This window comes from Phocoena phocoena, chromosome 2 (assembly GCF_963924675.1).
Source record: "Phocoena phocoena chromosome 2, mPhoPho1.1, whole genome shotgun sequence".
Lineage (NCBI taxonomy): Eukaryota > Metazoa > Chordata > Mammalia > Artiodactyla > Phocoenidae > Phocoena > Phocoena phocoena.
This window is the reverse complement of record NC_089220.1, coordinates 162,430,183-162,448,535: the sequence shown is the minus strand read 5'-3', so window position 1 is coordinate 162,448,535 and position 18,353 is coordinate 162,430,183. Positions and strand designations below refer to the sequence as shown.

The 18,353-nt window shown below is 36.7% G+C and overlaps 1 protein-coding gene across 1 annotated transcript in view; it reads right to left on the bottom strand.

Annotated features, from left to right (window-relative positions):
- The window catches only part of MALRD1 (MAM and LDL receptor class A domain containing 1), a 598,156-nt gene that overhangs the window by 113,541 nt on the left and 466,262 nt on the right, over window positions 1-18,353 (bottom strand). The window contains exon 34 of the mRNA XM_065871795.1: window positions 11,094-11,295. Coding sequence (XP_065727867.1) covers window positions 11,094-11,295 — 202 coding nt within the window. The remainder of the gene's footprint in view (window positions 1-11,093; window positions 11,296-18,353) is intronic.

The following is an 18,353-nucleotide window of genomic DNA, read 5'->3' as shown; positions in this document are numbered from 1 at the left end:
ATACACAATTGAAGGAAATCTAAGAGTCTGAGGCAATCGTCTGTGAGGGAATATTGCCGAATTTCAAGTACACTTCGGGGACACCTGTTTTACATGTCTCAGGCAGGTGAACGGAGAGAGAGGCAGGTACTGAGATGGAGATATCGAGGTGGGCAGTAGAGAAGACCACTCAGGAGTTAGACGTGGCGGTCTCTCAGAGATCTCCCAGCTGTATTGTCTCGACTGCCTCGATGAAAGAGAAACTAGAGAAAGTGGCTGTGATACCCCATAACTTCCAGTTAACAGGGCATTGGCACTAAACACAAATACGTACAACTATGTTTAACTTCATATTAACTTCTGAGGAATATGAATAAGTAGCTTTACCTAAAGTTTGGAGTGTTCTACATGATTGAATTAGTTTTACTTTTAAAACCACGTAATTTTAAGACTAATTTCTGCCTTTCTAATAAAAGAATTTAAAGTGTACAGCTGTATAGCTGAAACTAACACAACACTGTAAATCAACTATACTCCAATAAAAATTGAAAAAAAAAGGAAAATACACTTGAAGTCAAAAAGAACTACTAGAAATAGTAGTTCATTCATTGCTTAATAATAAACAAAAATTGATTTATTGAGAAGATAAAAAAATGATCACTTTAATGTGTGTTGGGTTATCTTGCCCCATATGAAACCCTACATGAGGCATACCCAACCAGCATTACCTTAATTACATTGAAATCAGAAAGAGCAGAAAGGGCAAAATGCAAGATCTGGATGTTTCAGCACTTGAACTGACCTCCTAATTGACCAATCATCTGCTCCATCAGGCAGAGAAGACCAACCATGGGCCTGTCATTCCTTTAGACCCCTTTTTATCAAAAACTGGTTATTTCTCTAAACGCATGCTTTCTATTTTGACCAAGTTTATATTAGTGAAAATGATAACTCATACATATAAACCTATTTATTTATTCTTTGTTAAGCCAAGAAACTTGTTTTTGGTTTTCTATTTTCCCATTTCCAACTATTTCCACAAAGAGTAACTGGTCTTTTCTAGGTGAAATGTTCTCATATGCCAATAAGATGCTCTCAGAAAAACTGGTCATTCTGTTGAAGTCACTTGTTTTCAATGAAAAAAAAAAAAACTTTTCTTAAAACAGATTTTTTTAGTGAAGCAGTGTCACTTTCTTATTTTATTTCTTAGGCAACAAACAAACAAGCTTGTTTTCATAAAGTCTGAATGTTTTCCAGATAACAACATATGTGTTCCAGGGAATCAGGAAACCCATAATAGAAGTAGACTTTAATAGCCCAAGGGAACAAAACAGGCCCAGATTGACCTTGGCTATTGAAAAACTCCCAGAATCCCTCAGACACACTTGGTCTGGTAAAACACTGGCCCGCTGAATATTTCCAAGTAAAAAGAAAAGAGTCAGCAAAGGTTATGATAATTTTCAAAAATGACTATATGGTAGACAAATGCCTAACTCACCATACCATATTTTATTTTAAATATACATATATATTTATATACCATGGATACATAAATATATATGATTATGTGGTAAACATCATTGTTCATATAAAAGCATTCACCTTTAAGACAGTGTTGGGACAGTGAACTGTGGTTTATCTTCACATTCAATATGGGGAACCTGTCAAACCCAGGCTAATGGAGTATGGTTCCTACTGGGACTGATTTTTCCATGGTTGTCATTTAGATTTCTTCCCCCTAATTCAATAAAATTCCTTCCAGCCTGAAGATCAGCAGGAAACCCAATAAGAACCACCTCACAGTATAACAGACAAGCTCCACCAAATGTAGTTAAGAGGGAATCCAGATCTTACTCCCATAAGCCTGCTTGGTATTAGCTTTTAATGCCATTTTCCAGTTCTTGTGTTTTTTCCTTCTAATCTAGTGTCCCTTCCAGGAATAAAGGGGAATTATCCCATCATTTGACAAACTGGGAGGACTTCACGGACTCTGACTGCAATAATAGATTTAAAACCTAATAATATTCTATAAGCTGATAAGTGAATCAGGATTGACTGATAATCATTTTCATTCCGTTTTTTGTACATTCATCGCTATCTGTTTAAAAATTAGGCCCATGAATCACTAACTGAATCAAAATTATAAAAATGACCCATGCGTTAAAACCATGTTCTAAATCATTTATCTACAGTGCTATATCTCTTCCGATATAAAATGGATATCTACTCTATATCATACACTTATTTCAAATTTATATTTTTATCAATCAACCTAAAGTTAAAGATACTCATACTCACTAAAATTTTCTTTAAAAGACAAGATAATGACAATGGAGATTTTTCAATGGAGAGGAACTGAAAATGACAGAAAACAGGCTACACATATCACAAAATACCATGTAAGATATATCACAGGAGAGCTGCAAACTTAAGGCCTTAACAATCTGGAACAGAGTTTGGTTTCCTGCTGGGGATATTAAGGATAAATTCATGAAGAAGGTGGCTTTTGCTCTGCCCTTGAAAGTGAAAAAGGATTTACACAAGAGGAGATAAAGGGCAGGGCATCTCCAGCCTGAGAGCAGTAAGATTAAAGTCAATGAGACGAGAGGACAGAATATGGGACATGACTAGAGAAAGGCAAGAGGTCTTATTTTAAGGGATCATTTCATAACCAGAATCAGAGAGATAAGACAGGAGCTGCGACAAAGGATAAGAAACATATCCAGTAGGCAATTGACAGCCTCTAAGCATTTTTCTTCTTTACAACTTGTATGAATTTATGTATTTTGATTAGTCTCAGTTTTATTTCATCTCTCACCATTGGAGTACAGATAGAAAATTTATTGTTTCTGGTCAGCTTTGTAAATTGGTCCAGATGGTTGCAGAATATTCAAGGTCGATTATGATTTTTTCAAAAAGAAGAGGAATGGTCGTCAGCCAGAGGTGGCTGATGTGGAAATTAGAAATAAAAGTGTAACTTACAAGACTCTGAAGTTTAGACATATGATTTGGGCTTGGTCAACAGTATGCTTCCAACCAGCTCCTTTAATTTTAAGGGGGTGACAAAGGGACGATTAGAGATTACTCATAATGGTGGCAGGAAAGTAGACAGCCCAGCGCTGAAGGAAGTATTCATAGGCAGTGGACTTAGGTAGTTTCAACCTCTGGCTTACTCAGTCTTACTCACTTCCCACTTATTTTTCTGTCTTAGATTCTTAGTTTTACACTTAATTTTTGGAGCAATCCAATATTCTTTCAGTAAGCTTATTTTCTGCCTTTAAGTGAGCCCGAGTCAGCTTCTGTTGCTTGCAATAAAAAATTCTTTTTGTTATCGTGGTGAATAAGAAAAATGCAAGGTCTACTTTTCTGGAACTTACACTATAGTAGGGACTAGAAGATTAAGCCGGTAGTTACGTGTGTGTGTGTAAATTAGATAAGTCTGTTATGCAGCCATAACAGGGATTCCGATGAGTAATAAGAAGGTCTTGAAGTAGAGTTTGAGCTGTAAAATGGAACTGAGGGGGAAAAAAGAAGGCAGAATCTCTGGTTTCAAAGTGGATATTGAAAAAAGGATAAAGGCACTAAAAAATTGATGACATCTCTTTATGGTTCGTAACCAAGAGGTTTTTGAGGCTTTTTTAAAAAATATAAACTCATACAAATGGTACAAATATCCTTATTATGAGATAAGTTTTCATGAGCAAACTCTTCATCCATTATGAGAAGTAAATGTGCTCATTCTTTGCCCTGGACCACAGCCATAGTTTTCACTCCTCTGTCCAGCTGGGAGGAAAGGAGCATCATTAACCCTGAGGCTCCTTCCTCTGACGTGTGTGTATGGCAGCCTGTTGTACTGCTTCACCAAAGCTGACTGTGTGCTTTTCTTCTCAAATACACCTTCAGTGAGGTCATACTGGCAACCTGAAATTAACCATGCTGGGGGTATTTAACCAAGGAAATAGGGAAATGCTACACATCAGGGATTCTTTCCCCCTTGATAGCTAGTCTACCAACACACCACTGAATATTTCTTATGAATATTCATTGATGGCTCAATAAGTTACTTCCATATACTTGATGCTGCCTTCAAGTCAAATGAAATCATCTTAGAACTATAGTTTTAGAGCTGAGTTTCAAATGTACTATATAATATTTTAGGCTTCCACGTATGCATCATTATCCCAATATGTCCTTAGTTTGTAAATTCCTGGAGAGCTGGCGATAATATTATAGGCACATATGTCCTTCCAATCTAAATCCAGGACAGCACGCAGTAGATTCTCAACTTTGACTAAATGAAGGGCAGACTTACTCAAGTTCACAAATACAGCAAGTAGCAAGAAGTCTTCTGTGTCTTCCTGCAATGACATTTCTGCCATAACCCTAGATCCCTTTGAACTCCCTCCTCATTCTCTCTGGACTCTCTTCTTTTCTATGTCATTCTCTATGCCTTCCTTCTGCCTTCCTAATCCTCCTTTACAAACCAAGTCCCATATGATCATAAAACGGGAGACCTGAAAGGGACTTAAGAGATTGTCTATATCATTTCCCTGATGACAAAACATGGTCTAAGGAGTTTCAATTAGTTTCTTAAAATTATACAAGTATTTAGTGATACAGTCATGATTTAGACTCATGTCTCCAAATTTTTAGTATAGTTGTCATCTATCACTCAATATAGCCACACAGAATCTATTGGATTCTCTCTGTGTCTCTCTTTGTCTCTGTCTCTGTCTCTCTTAACCTCCCAAACAAGGGTTTGAAAATAAGACTGGAGGCAGAGTTCATCGGTGGTAGTGAAAGGAGGTACCATATGTCGATAAATTCAGTTGATGACTTTTACTTATTCATCTACTCATTTGACATATTTCTTTATTCATAGGACATGTTTATTGAGTAGCTCCTATATAACAGGACTCTTCTAGGCATGTAGAATACATCACTGAAGATGATATAAATGATGAAGATGATGAAAACAGACAAATGTCTCCATCTTTAAATAATTTGCATTCAAGAGAATATACCTGTCCTGGAAATGCTCCAGAGTAATACTTGCTGCTCAAATTCAGAGATGTGAAACAAGAATGAAAATCTCTATTCCAGAATGACGTGAGAGCCCCTGTTGTTTAGCAGTGATAATATAAACAAGGAGAACTTGTGGCTGCTTATTCCCCTTGAACGCCTTATGAATTTCATTATTTGTTTGGCACCTTGCTAGTTACTCTCATTTTATATTTACCAAGTCAATTTTAAAAAAGGATGCCCTAGGATAATATTTCTTTTCTTTGCATTCACTTCCTGAAGATCATTTTCTTTCAATTTAACAAAAAAATCTAGTTGGAAAGTTTGTTCATAAAGTTAATCCCTAAAACTGGAGTTCTCTTAGATTTAAAATCCATAGCAGCGTCCCTTGTTATTTACTGTGTATTTAAATAATGGAGCATCGGACTCAGTACATTTCAATTAGGAATGTTAATCAGTAGAAGACAAGATGTTGCAGAATTATTCTTAGTTTTTTTTTTTGTCTGAAATAGTTAATGCTTTACAAAACAGAAGTAAAGTCATGGATGTAGAAAACAAACTTATGGTTACCAGGGGATAAGTGGGGGGAGGGATAAATTGGGAGATTGGGATTGACATATACACACTACTATATACAAAATAGATAACTAATAAGAACCTGCTGTATAGCACAGGGAGCTCTACTCAATACTCTATAATGGTCTGTGTGGGAAGAGAATCTAAAAAAAAAAGAGTGGATATATGTATATGTATAACTAATTCACTTTGCTGTACACCTGAAGCTAACACAACACTGTTAATCAACTATGCTCCAATAAAAATTTTTTAAAAAATTAGTTACTGCAACTCTTTCCAGGAAAGGCACATTTCCTAAATCTTGATGATAATCATTTCATGGATAAGAAAAATGGGGTCAAGTGGGTAGTAAGTGTTTTAATGACAATTTGAACCCAGTTCTTGGTTATAAAATAGACATCAGTGTTCCCAGTTGTACTAGTTTCCTAGGGATGCCATAACAAAGTACCAAAAACTGGATGGCTTAAAATGATAGACATTTATTCTCTCACAGTTCCACAGGCCAGAAGTCTGAAATTCAAGGTGCTGACAGAGACACACTATCTCTGAAGGCTCTAGGGGAGAACCCAGTCCATTCCTTTCTCTAAGCTTCTGGTTTTCCTGGCCATCCTTGTCATGCCTTTACTCAGAGATGCACCACTTCAATCTCTGCCTCCTTCATCACATGATGTTCTTCCTGCGTGTCTGTTGCTGTGTCCCTTCTCCTCTCCTTAGAATGACACCAGTAATATTATATTAAGGGCCAACCTTACTCCAGTATGACCTCATTTTAACTCGCATCTTAATTACATCTGCAAAGACCTTACTTCCAAATAAGCTCACATTTTGAGGACCTGGGAAGGCCATGGATTTGGAGGAGGACACTATTCAACCCAGAACACCAAAATAATCTGCTTCCTACCTAACATTCCCCTTCCAGCTGTGTCTACTGGTATTTGCCCCCTTATTAGACTCCTGAAAAAAATTCTGTAGATATGCACCATATCTTCAAGTACGCTACATTTTCTCACTCACTGTTGCTTCAAATACTGTACAATGTCTTGTATAGTTTTAAAGGCAGCAATGTCCTACCAGCCCTGTAAAATGTTTCTTCACCAGGGAGAAAAATGTGTTCCTTCTTGTTTCAAATTATAGAACAAAAATAGAAAACACCTTCCACCCTGGAAACTCACATGGTTAAAAAAACCAGGCTCTATGAAAATAAATGCATTTCTCTGCCGACTCAGAATTGCTGGAGATGCTTTATTGCATCAAGGATGTCTCCATTTAGAAAATGTTTCCCTGGGAAACCTGAAGTAATTAAAGGAAGGATAGAGAAGTAATAACGCAGAAACTAAAGATCTGTGGGGTAGGGGAGGGGTCGCCATTATAGGGCAGTCTTCGAAATGGAAAGAAAACTACAGGTAACTTATGGTGACAAATGCTGTAGTTCTACATCCCTTCATATTATGGAAGAGTGTATCTTATTGAGGGTGTGTGGGGAGAATGGTCAAAACAACCAAAAAACCTAATATGAGGTTGAAATGAAGTTGAGAGTTTTTAATCTTAGGATGCTGTTTTTAATCTTAGGATGTTAATCTGGACATCAGAAAATGTAATATGCTAAATGTAAACATCTGGATGCTTTATTATAGATTTGGAGAATATTATCTAAGCTAATTTAGCTTGCCTAGTTCACTTGAATCGAGACCGAGCTAATTAAGGAAAGATGGAAGCAGCAAGTATTCAATAGTTTTGATGGTAGAGAATTTTTCACATTCTCTGCGAGCTGAGTGAAGAAGGACACACATAGATGAATACTGGAAACATTTATCTAATCTTTCTCTTGCTTTGTTCAACAAATACTCATTGTAGAAGGCCCTGTACCATCTGAATTTTAACATTTTTTTACAACTATATTCCATTGGAAAACTGTGTCCCATCCTGGGCATTTTCATTCAATAAAATTAGAATATTTGCAGAGAACTTCATTGAAATTTGATCAGTTTTAAATGTTATGTGATAATAATGCTTCCTTTATACAGTATTACTAGGAAATGAAGTTTTCCTTGCTAAGTGCTAACACTTCGAAGACCATTTTTACCAAACGTTTCAGAGGCATAAATATATAATTGCTATTTTTTTCTTTTTAAAAAACCTTTAAAAATTCCATGTGAGGAGAGTGACATCAGAAAGATGGTAGAATAGGAGGTCTCTAGCTCACATCCCTCCAACCCCAAACAACAAACTAGCAGTCATCCATGGACAAAAGTGCCTTCGTGGGAGCTTTAGGATCCCGGCAGGAGTTGTGAAACTCTGGTGAAGCCCAAGACCAGGGAGAGCTGCTTTGAGAAGGGAGGCCCATGCTCTGGTGGCAGGTTCACTGAAAGTGGTCCTGGATACAGACCAAAAGTAGCCCCATTTCCCAGTGGACTCAGCTACAGCCATGCTTGGCCACACTTCTACAACCAGCCCAACATGCCAAGAGGTGGGGGAGGACCCATGCCTGTCTGTGCCCCATTAAGAGGCCGGCTGACCTTGGACTTGACTGAAGATCCTGCAGCAGTCCTATGACCCAGTTCCAGCCCTGCTCTACTGCATTCCAGGAGTTAGTCCTGCCTACACACATTTGTGCCCCTGGAAGCAGGCCCGCTGACGTCAGTCCTGGCTGTGGACCGTGGAGCTGCCCTGTGACTAGTTCCAACCCTGCTCTACCACGGTTCAGTTCCTGCTCCCTCAGCAACCAGGAGGAGCCCTGTGTGTACTCCCAGTCACAGGCCTGCTGGCTTCAATCTGACCACGGTCCCTGAGGCGGCCTAGTGACCTGGCTTGAATCCCACATCATGTGATTCCCAGAGAACAAGAGAGAAAGAGAAAAAGGCAGAAAGTTTACCTAGAGAAATAATGGCCCAAAACATCCTAAATCTTGGAAGGGATATAGAAATCCAGACTCATGAAGCTCAAAAGTGCCCAAACAGGGCTTCCCTGGTGGCACAGTGATTGAGAGTCCGTCTGCCGATGCAGGGGAAATGGGTTCGTGCCCCCGTCCGTGAGGATTCCACATGCCGCGGAGCGGCTGGGCCCGTGAGCCATGGCCGCTGAGACTGCGCGTGCGTCCGGAGCCTGTGCTCCGCAACGGGAGAGGCCACAACAGTGAGAGGCCCGCGTACCGCAAACAAAACAAAACAAAACAAAAAAAGTGCCCAAACAGGATCAGCTCAAAGAAGTCTACCCAGATACACATTATAATTAAATCATTAAGAGTCAAAGAAAAGAAAGAATTTTGAAAGCAGCAAGAGCAAAGTAACTTGCCACATACAAAAGAACCTCCCTGAGGCTATCAGCAGATTTCTCAGCAGGATTTTTCAAGGGATTTTTTCCTGAGACGAACGGTGACAAAAATAATTTGGTTGCAGTTACAGGCACATTTGGAGGAAGGGAAGAGAAAATTAAGGAAGTTCCTTATAAACAGGCTCTATTTTCTGTTCAAAGGATATAAGAACATTGGCAGAGTGAAGAAAGTTCAAGGAAGAGACGAGGATTTGAGGATTGTCGTAGAAAAGTAGTGCCAGGGAATGGTCCTAAACCTGCATCTAGGACTGTTGGGAGTCCAGCTAAAGTGATAAGTTGAAATTTTTAGTGGTCCCAATGAGTATGACCAGTAGCAGTTTGGAAAATGCAAATAGCTACGGCTACTGTAAGTCAATTTCAAAGACTGATAAAGCCATTATACGGAACATTAGCTAGATACTTGTATCTATTCTACAGGGATGGTCTGATAAATAAATGTGTTAATACTTGCAAAGTACTTAGCAGAGTTCCTGGAACATAATTAGGACCCAAATTTATGTTAAAATGAAAAAAAGAGGACAGAATTCAAAGTGCTTGATTAAGAATGGAATTGAGGTGTTAGATCATTAAATCTGAGACCATTAGGGGAAAAGTATAAAAAAGGTTGTTTTATGGAAAAAAACAGGAAACATTGCAAATCTAGAGTTGCATTTTTTCTTATTACTTACATTGGAAAACAGGTTTAGGAGGAGTAGAAGACATAAATGTAGAAGACATAATGATTAGATTATAGTTTTCAAAAAGTAGAAGACATAATGATTAGATTATATTTTTCAACCCTAAATTTTCAGAGGGGATGATAAAGTTCAGAATATAACTATGGGAGTTGGTTAATGAGGAAAAATATTTATGAAAGTTACTAGAATTTAAGAGGCCAATGTTTCACACAGTTTGATTCACCTGGAGGTTGAGATTGCCCAGGATTTAGAATCCAGTGGAAAACCATGAGAAAAAGAACCCAGATGTGTGGCTTTAAAAGAGAAGAAAATTTTGAATAAAGGCTGTAAGAACAGAATTTTGAAAGAGGCATGGAGTAGTCTGAAAGGCAATGATCCTACTCTCTAATGTTGATAACGTGAAGAATTTACAAGAGAACAAATAGCTACTTAAGTGGAAGCATCTTAAACATTAGAAATTCAGATTTCAGTTAAGCGAATGATTTCTAAGAAAAGGAGTTACTGACAAGATTTTTTTTTTCTTTATGCAATAGAATCAGAGTTCTAGATTGTAGTGTAGAAACAGAAGGGAAATGGCCCAGGGAAAGGGAAAAGCTAATATGGATGGAAAAGACTGTCTGGAAGATGACAGGTGAACAGAGGAATCTTTACTTCGTGCAGTTGTTGTGAACCTTTGGAAATAAAGAAAGTAGACAATAAAGCTATACTGATGGAACTAAATTTTCTCTGGGTTTCTTTTTTTTTTTTTTTTTTAAACATCTTTATTGGGGTATAATTGCTTTACAATGGTGTGTTAGTTTCTGCTTTATAACAAAGTGAATCAGCTATACATATACATATGTTCCCATATGTCTTCCCTCTTGCGTCTCCCTCCCTCCCACTCTCCCCATCCCACCCTTCCAGGCTGTCACAAAGCACCGAGCTAATATCCCTGTGCCTTGCGGCTGCTTCCCCCCAGCTATCTACCTTACTACGTTTGTTAGTGTGTATATGTCCATGACTCTCTCTCACCCTGTCAAAACTCACCCTTCCCCCCCCATATCCTCAAGTCCGTTCTCCAGTAGGTCTGCGTCTTTATTCCTGTCTTACCCCTAGGTTCTTCATGACATTTTTTTCCCTTAAATTCCATATATATGTGTTAGCATACGGTATTTGTCTTTTTCTTTCTGACTTACTTCACTCTGTATGACAGACTCTAGGTCTATCCATCTCATTACAAATAGCTCAATTTCATTTCTTTTTAAGGCTGAGTAATATTCCATTGTGTATCTGGGTTTCTTAAAGAATTTTAGTCTAAGCTATTCTGTTGCCTAGAGGATATGAAAATTTCATGATAAAGTTTCATGGAGAGAAAAACTTTACCTCCGACAGTACATACTGTTCTTTCTACAATGTATGAGTAGGACTGGACGTGAAAGGAAATGCAATGCCTCAGAAAATCCCCATTCTTCTATATTCAGATATTTAAAACAATCCTTGAACATCCCATTTTCTGAAGGGATGGCTTACCTCCAAATATACATTCTGGGGTAAAGGAGATGTCATCAAGGGCAATAAAGATGTTCTCTTTTCCGCTCAGATCAGCTTCAAATACCACCTTAAATGGACTGTTACTGGAGAGAGGTACATGTCCATACATCCAACCGGTTCTTTTATTGCCAATCACTGACCACACCAGGATGTTTAGTCCAGATTCCTCAACAGTATACACCTAAAAATGGGGAAGAAAAAGAAACAAACAGAGAAAAATCAACTCTTCATTGTTTGGATGTTAGAGGCATATGGGCATCCAGGTTGTTGTTGAAAGAATGGAATCTAGCAATGCGACAACTCAATAATAATACTTTTAATCATCCTTGATGTACAATCTGTTCTATAACATAGTGGGCAAGATCCAGCTTATACTCAGGCAAGCTGTGGTTATAAAGTGAGACTATGGATGTTATATTTCCTTTGGTGAGTCAGACCTTTGTTTAGTTTTGACATATCAATTTCTGTGTACCAAATTAGACATGGCCCCAAACTGTAACTATCTCAAGTATCTAAAAAGCTGGCGGAGGTGTACAACTAGAATTTTTCACCACTTAAAAAAACTTCATCCATCTCGACTAAGGTGTGTTACTGTAGAAAATCCTCATAGTAAATGAATATGAGAGTAAACAAGTCATTTCAGGAACCAATCTATGGAAAATATTTAACATTTTGACAGACAGAAAATCTATCTGAATTAACTAACATCAATATTCAGGACTTTTTAAAGTATAAGGACTAACAGATTCAAAGGGAAGAGAAATAGAAATAGAGCTTGTTTTGAAACCAACCACCATGACAAGTTCTGATCTTTTTTTAAACAATAAAAACAATTCCGAACAAAACAAAAACAGACATTTCCTAGCGTTCTTCAAAAAAATCTATTTAAACAACAAAAAATAAAGTTGAAAAGATACTTTCCTACATTTTTTTGCACCAAAATTTTATGATTACCATTTCCTTAGTTGCTATACATATGTATAATATATACATATATATTATACATATATAATGTACTTTTAAGGTACTTCAGCAATCACTTATACAATCCTTTCTTTTACACGGGAAAAATAAGGCTCAGAGTAAAGAATACTCATGGATAGTAATTTTCTTCTATTGCAATATTCTTTTTCTTCAATGACATTTCCCTTTACTGAAAAATCTTACTTCCTCACTTTTTTCTTAGTGTCAAAATTTATCTACAGATAATTTATCCTATAAAAATCTATCCAAATTTTATACTGTTAGAAGGAGAGGACAATATCACTCATTCTGTTACACATGATATTATATTGACATTCTAGGAGTCTTACCAAAAACCACTAAATAATTCAGACCAGAAATTAAGCATACTGCCAATGAGCACTACTACAAAAAGTCTAAGGTCAAGTCAGAAATCCAGCTCTTAATGGACATTAAACATAATACCAACAATAAATCAAGATGACAGACTAAAAAAAAAAAAGAAAAGAAAAACTTGCCTGAAGCTTGGAAACCTGAAAAGTGAGACTTTAACACCAACATTTTGGAAAAGCAGACAGTTCTTAAGTAAAAATTACCTTTCATATTTGATTTCTTGAAAAATAAAATAAGCTAAGATTCAATATGAAAGGAATTTGGGTCAGTTGACTGTTTTCCGTCTCACACATAAGCAAACACTCACTCCAAAGAGTCTTCAGCTCCAAGATTTAGTGAATACTTAGTTTTCAAATTCATACAAATTTTACCCATTTTTTAAAAGTTAAAAAGAAATACGTATGAAGCTTCTGACTGACCTTGATAACAGGACAACTCTACAAAATCAAACTAAGTTGAGCCCTCCTTTTGCATCAATCCTGGATTACATCACAGAGATTTAAAAAGAAATAGCTTTATTTTATTTATTTTATAACTCTTTTTCTGGGAAAATCATCTCAGAAAACCAAATTTCATGAAAATATAACACAACCTTTTCTGGTTTTATCCAAAACTCTAGCATACGTGTGTTTTATTTATTAATGTATTATTTTTATTGTTTTAACACTTCATTTTATTCTCTGCTTTCAGTCTTTTTAATCTTCAATCGATCCTACATGCTCTTGACAGATTCCCTTTCCTTCCATTCTCCTTTTACTCTACTTCTCAAAACCCCACCATGACATCTCCTGGCCATCCCTCTTGTACCCTCTCATCATGAGCATTAACTCTCCAATATATGTCAACCTATTTTTATCCCATTATTTCATCCTACTACAGTCCAAATTAATTCTGGTTGAGTTTACTAACTTACTACTTAATTTCAACAAAACTTTTTGACAAGTTCATTAGTTGTTTCAATAGTAATATGTATTTATGGAACCACCAGTGTATTAAATTGAACAACTGCATGTCATGTAAAGTGATTTTTGTAGCCACAATGGCCAATAGAAAAACTAGAAGAATCATTTATGGACTCCTTTTAATGCTGGATTTTATTTATGGCCAATGGGACACCCACTAAAGACTAAAATTATGGTATGTATTTTTTGCCTTTCAACAGAAATGATACTCAGTGTCTCCTGAGACTTTTTTTGTGTGTATGTATATGATAATGCTCAGCAAAGTATTTATTTTAAAAAACTTTTAAACAACTATCACTTTTTTTTTTTTTTTTGCGGTACGTGGGCCTCTCACTGTTGTGGCCTCTCCCGCTGCGGAGCACAGGCTCCGGACGCGCAGGCTCAGCGGCCATGGCTCACGGGCCCAGCCGCTCCGCGGCATGTGGGATCCTCCCGGACCGGGGCACGAACCCGTGTCCCCTGCATCGGCAGGCGGACTCTCAGCCACTGTGCCACCAGGGAAGCCCTAAACAACTATCACTTTGAAAAATTAAAGTGGCTAATGTCTTCAAAGCTAATTAATTCTAAATTCATTTGTTTCTAATTTTGTATTTTAATACACAAATTATACTGAAAAGCAATTCATGTTGCAATAACAACATTATTTGAAATAGCTTTATAAAAATCAACTGCTAGATAAATAATCTGGTTACTTCTACTTTGATATTCTACATTTTGGTTGAACACCCACCATTAATATAATAATTGTTAACATTATATACTGTAAAACAACCATTGTTACCATGATTTTTATTATAAAAGCAAAATGTATTCAAAGAATATATAAAGATATAATGAAGTTTATGTATTGATATTATAATCAAGTTTATATTATATTCAAAGGTGATATTATAATCCAAGCTTATAATGTAGGGTAAGAAAAAATTAAAGAGAACTTGCTAAATCAAAAACATAGATAGTCAGAATAAAATAATATTATACCATTTAAATACAAATATTATAACATTAACCAGTTAAATTTATGTCAAGGATTTGAGAAAGCAACTCCTCAGCATTTGTTTAGAATGAACATTCCTCTGGAGGAGAACACTCAGCAACAGGTAATAGAAAATATGGGTGATGATGATTAAATTCCAGAAGAGTATGGCTCTTAGAGACCAGCTTCCTCAACAATATCCATGTATCTAGGTTGTCCAGATAAAGAATTAAAAGAACTCGACCAGTAGCTTTTCCTAAAGTTCCTCTCCTGCAACTAGTCAGTCTCCAGGTTCCTGAAACACTGAAGGCAGGTCCCAGTGCTGATTTAGAGACTCTGAATGGACACTTTTGGATAACGGAAACATTTATCCATTTCATCACATACTTAGCTCATTAAAGTTAGGGTGTAAAATGCATCAGTGAGAGGAAACCTTGGCTTTACTTGGCCCTCAGTTAACTCTCAGCTGTTCTGCTAGGTGTCTGCTCTTTAATCACTACTGATAGGGCAATGCAATGAACTGAGCTGTACTTAATCCTTAGCAGTGCACAATTTCTCATGGTTTCATTTGAAAACACTCAAATTTTATATGAGAGGAAAGAAAATAATCAAAAGCAATGAAAAGGGAAATTTCCCTCAAAAGGGAGGTTATAGGCTTTATATTCATTTAATAAAGGATAGAAATAACAATAATATTGCCCATATTAATAAAATCTAGAACATTCACATATGTTATGTTATATGAACACTACCACATGTAGTAGATGTAGGGTAAGACTATTAACTTCCCTTTACAGATCTGGGGTTAGAAATCTGGGGTAGAGAGAGGTTAAACAATTCATTACATGTGTACAGCACAGACCTCTAGTCTCCAGGACAGCAATGTAAGGAGCTTGAAATTGTTACTCTAGTCCTCACGACAAGAGAAAAGCTGAATAAACCGAAAATCAACAACTCTTCTTAAATTCTTCAGTGAATTGAGGTCACAGAGCAATCATAACTGCTGCCTCCAAAATTGGAGAGAGAGATAGGCAGATGCTGAGAATCACGACTTACTAAAACAGAAACCAAGGGACAGAAACCCCTGTGGGGACCAGTAATGAGATCGAAAAGCCTAAACTGTAGTTAATGAATTGCTGAAGACTCACTGTGGACAAGTTTGAAAGTTAAAAAATCTGGGGTGGCAGGGGTCAGTGGGGAGTATCTCCAAACTTTTGTGAGTTAGACCTCCAGGAGTCCTATCAGGTCCTCACAGGGAAAAATCACAGAAAAGTTTCCCTCAATTTTTTGGCAGGAGGAGGGGAAAATATACCCAGAAATATACCTAGAGCATCCTGTTCTTCTCAGCAAGGCCTACCCGCAAGACAAATTATTTAAAAAGAGCTTAACTGACTAGGTTCATTAGAGCCTAACCGAATTGGGGAAAAGAAAATACCCAACTCCAGTGCCTGGTAGTTTTCCATGCAGGGGGAAATTACCAATTCAGCTCCCTCTAGTCTTCCTGTATTACCTAAGGAGTGAAAAAAGTAAAAATCTGAGGGGAAATTATAAAGAATAAAACCCAGCGGTAGTAAAGGACTCACTAAAAGACTGAGACCTAATTGTAGCCCTACAGAGAGCTTTCTCTCACCCCACAACTCACCAACATATATGTAGGGCTTCTATGTAACAATACGGGGATTCAACTTAAAGAACAGTACACTGTAGACCTTATTTAGGAAGAAATCTCTCTGGAAACCCAAAGACAGCAGAGGAGACAAAAACAAGGACAAAAGGGAAAATTATAGAGCCCTGATCCTACAGCTAGAGCAAACAGCAAACACAGCTTAACCTCTAGCCAGATGAACATAAAACCTCATACTAAAGGCCTAATTTTTACCCAGTATATCATGTTAGGCTGTCAAGGCACAGACTAAGCATCAGAACCAGATTTAGGTATGGTGGAGATGTTGAAATTATCAGACAGGAAATTTAATACAAGTATGATTAATAAGCTAAGGGCTCTAATGGAAAAAGTGGACAACATGGAAGAACAGATGGACAATGTAAGCAGAGAACTGGAAACTCTAAGAAAGAATCAAAAGGAAATGCTAGAAATTAAGAAAAACAACAACACTCTAACAGAAATGAAGCATGCTTCTGATGGGCACATCAACAGACTGGACACGGCAGAGGAAAGAATCAGTGAGCTTGAAAATACGTCAATAGGCAATTCCAAATCTGAAATGCAAAAAACAAACAAAAGAATGGAACAGACTATCCAAGAATTGTGGAATGGTTATAAAAGGTATAACATGCATAATGTGAATACCAGTAGGAGAAGAAAGAAAGAACAGAAAAAATATTTAAAGTGATAATAAATGATATTTTCCCAAACTTAATGATAGACAACAAACCATGGATCCTGGAAGATCTGAGAACATCAACATGATAAATACCAGCACTAAAATTTATCTACACTGAGGCACATGATATTCAAACTTCAGAGAATCAAAGGTTAGAGAGAATCTATCTAATGAAAGAAGCCAGAGGGAGAAAACAACTTATAGAGCAGCAAGGATAAGAATGACATCAGACTTCTTTTCAGAAAACATGCCAACAAGAAGACAGTGAAACAAAATATTTAGAGTGACGAAAGAAAAACTCCAACCTGGAATTCCATATCCAGCAAAATTATCCTTCAAAATAAAGGAGAAAGAAAGATTTTCTCAGACAAATAAAAATTGAGGAAATTTTTTGCTAGTAGATCTGTCTTGCAAGTAAAGTTAAAAGAAGTTCCTTAGAGAAAAGGAAAATGATATGGTCAGAAAATCAGATTACATAGAAAAAAGAAGAGTGTTAGAGAAGGAATAAATAAAGGTAAATAAAATATTTTACTTTTCTTATTATTAATTGATGTAACAGATAATAGTTTAGTCAAAATAATAATAACAAGAATGTATTCAGTGATTTTAGCTTTTGGGCAAGTGAAATGTATGGCAGCACATTATAAGAGAAGGGAGGGAGGAATTGAGAATACTGTGTACTTGCACTGCTCATGAAGTGGTATAGTGTTATTTGAAAGTGTACTTGGATTATTAGTAAATGCATGTTGCAAACTCATGGGCAAACAATAAAGAGGCTTTAAAAAGAAGATATGCTAAGAGAAGAGAAAAAAGGACTCATAAAAAATGCTCATTTAAAACAAAGGAAGCAAAAAAGAGTATAAGACACATGCACACAAAAAGAACAAAGTTAACAAATGTAAAACAGTAACAGATATGCTAGGTATTGACTCAACTATCAATAATCACTTTAAATGTCTGTTTTCTAAATATACCAATAAAAAGACAAAGATTGTCAGAGTAGATTAAAAAACAAGACTCAACTCTGTATTGTCTATAAGAAACTTAAGTTAAATATAAAGACACGGGTAGATTAGAAGTAAGAGGATGGAGAAAGATATACCATGCTAATACTAATGAACAGAAAGCTGGAAAAGCTATATTAATTTTGGGCAAAACAGACTTCGGAGAAAGAAAACTATTATGGATGAAGAGGGCATTACACAATGAGAAAGCGGTCAATTCTCTAAGAAGACAACAATCCCGAATGTGTATGCACCCAACAACAGAACATCAAATACTTGAGACAGTACAATTCAAAAAGTGGTACAACTGCAAGGAGAAGTAGATGAATCCACTCTTATAGTTGAAGACTTCAACATCCCTCTATAAGTAACTGACAGAGTGGGAGGCACTAAATCAGTAAGGGCATAGTTGAACTGAATAACATCAATCAACTGGATCTAATTCATTGGTAGACTATGTCATCCAGAAACAGCAGAATACACATTCTTCTCAGACTCATAGGGAACACTCACCAAGATTGAAGACATCTGGGTCATAAAACACACTATAGCAAATTTAAAAGAATGGAATCATACAATGTATCCTTTCAGATCAC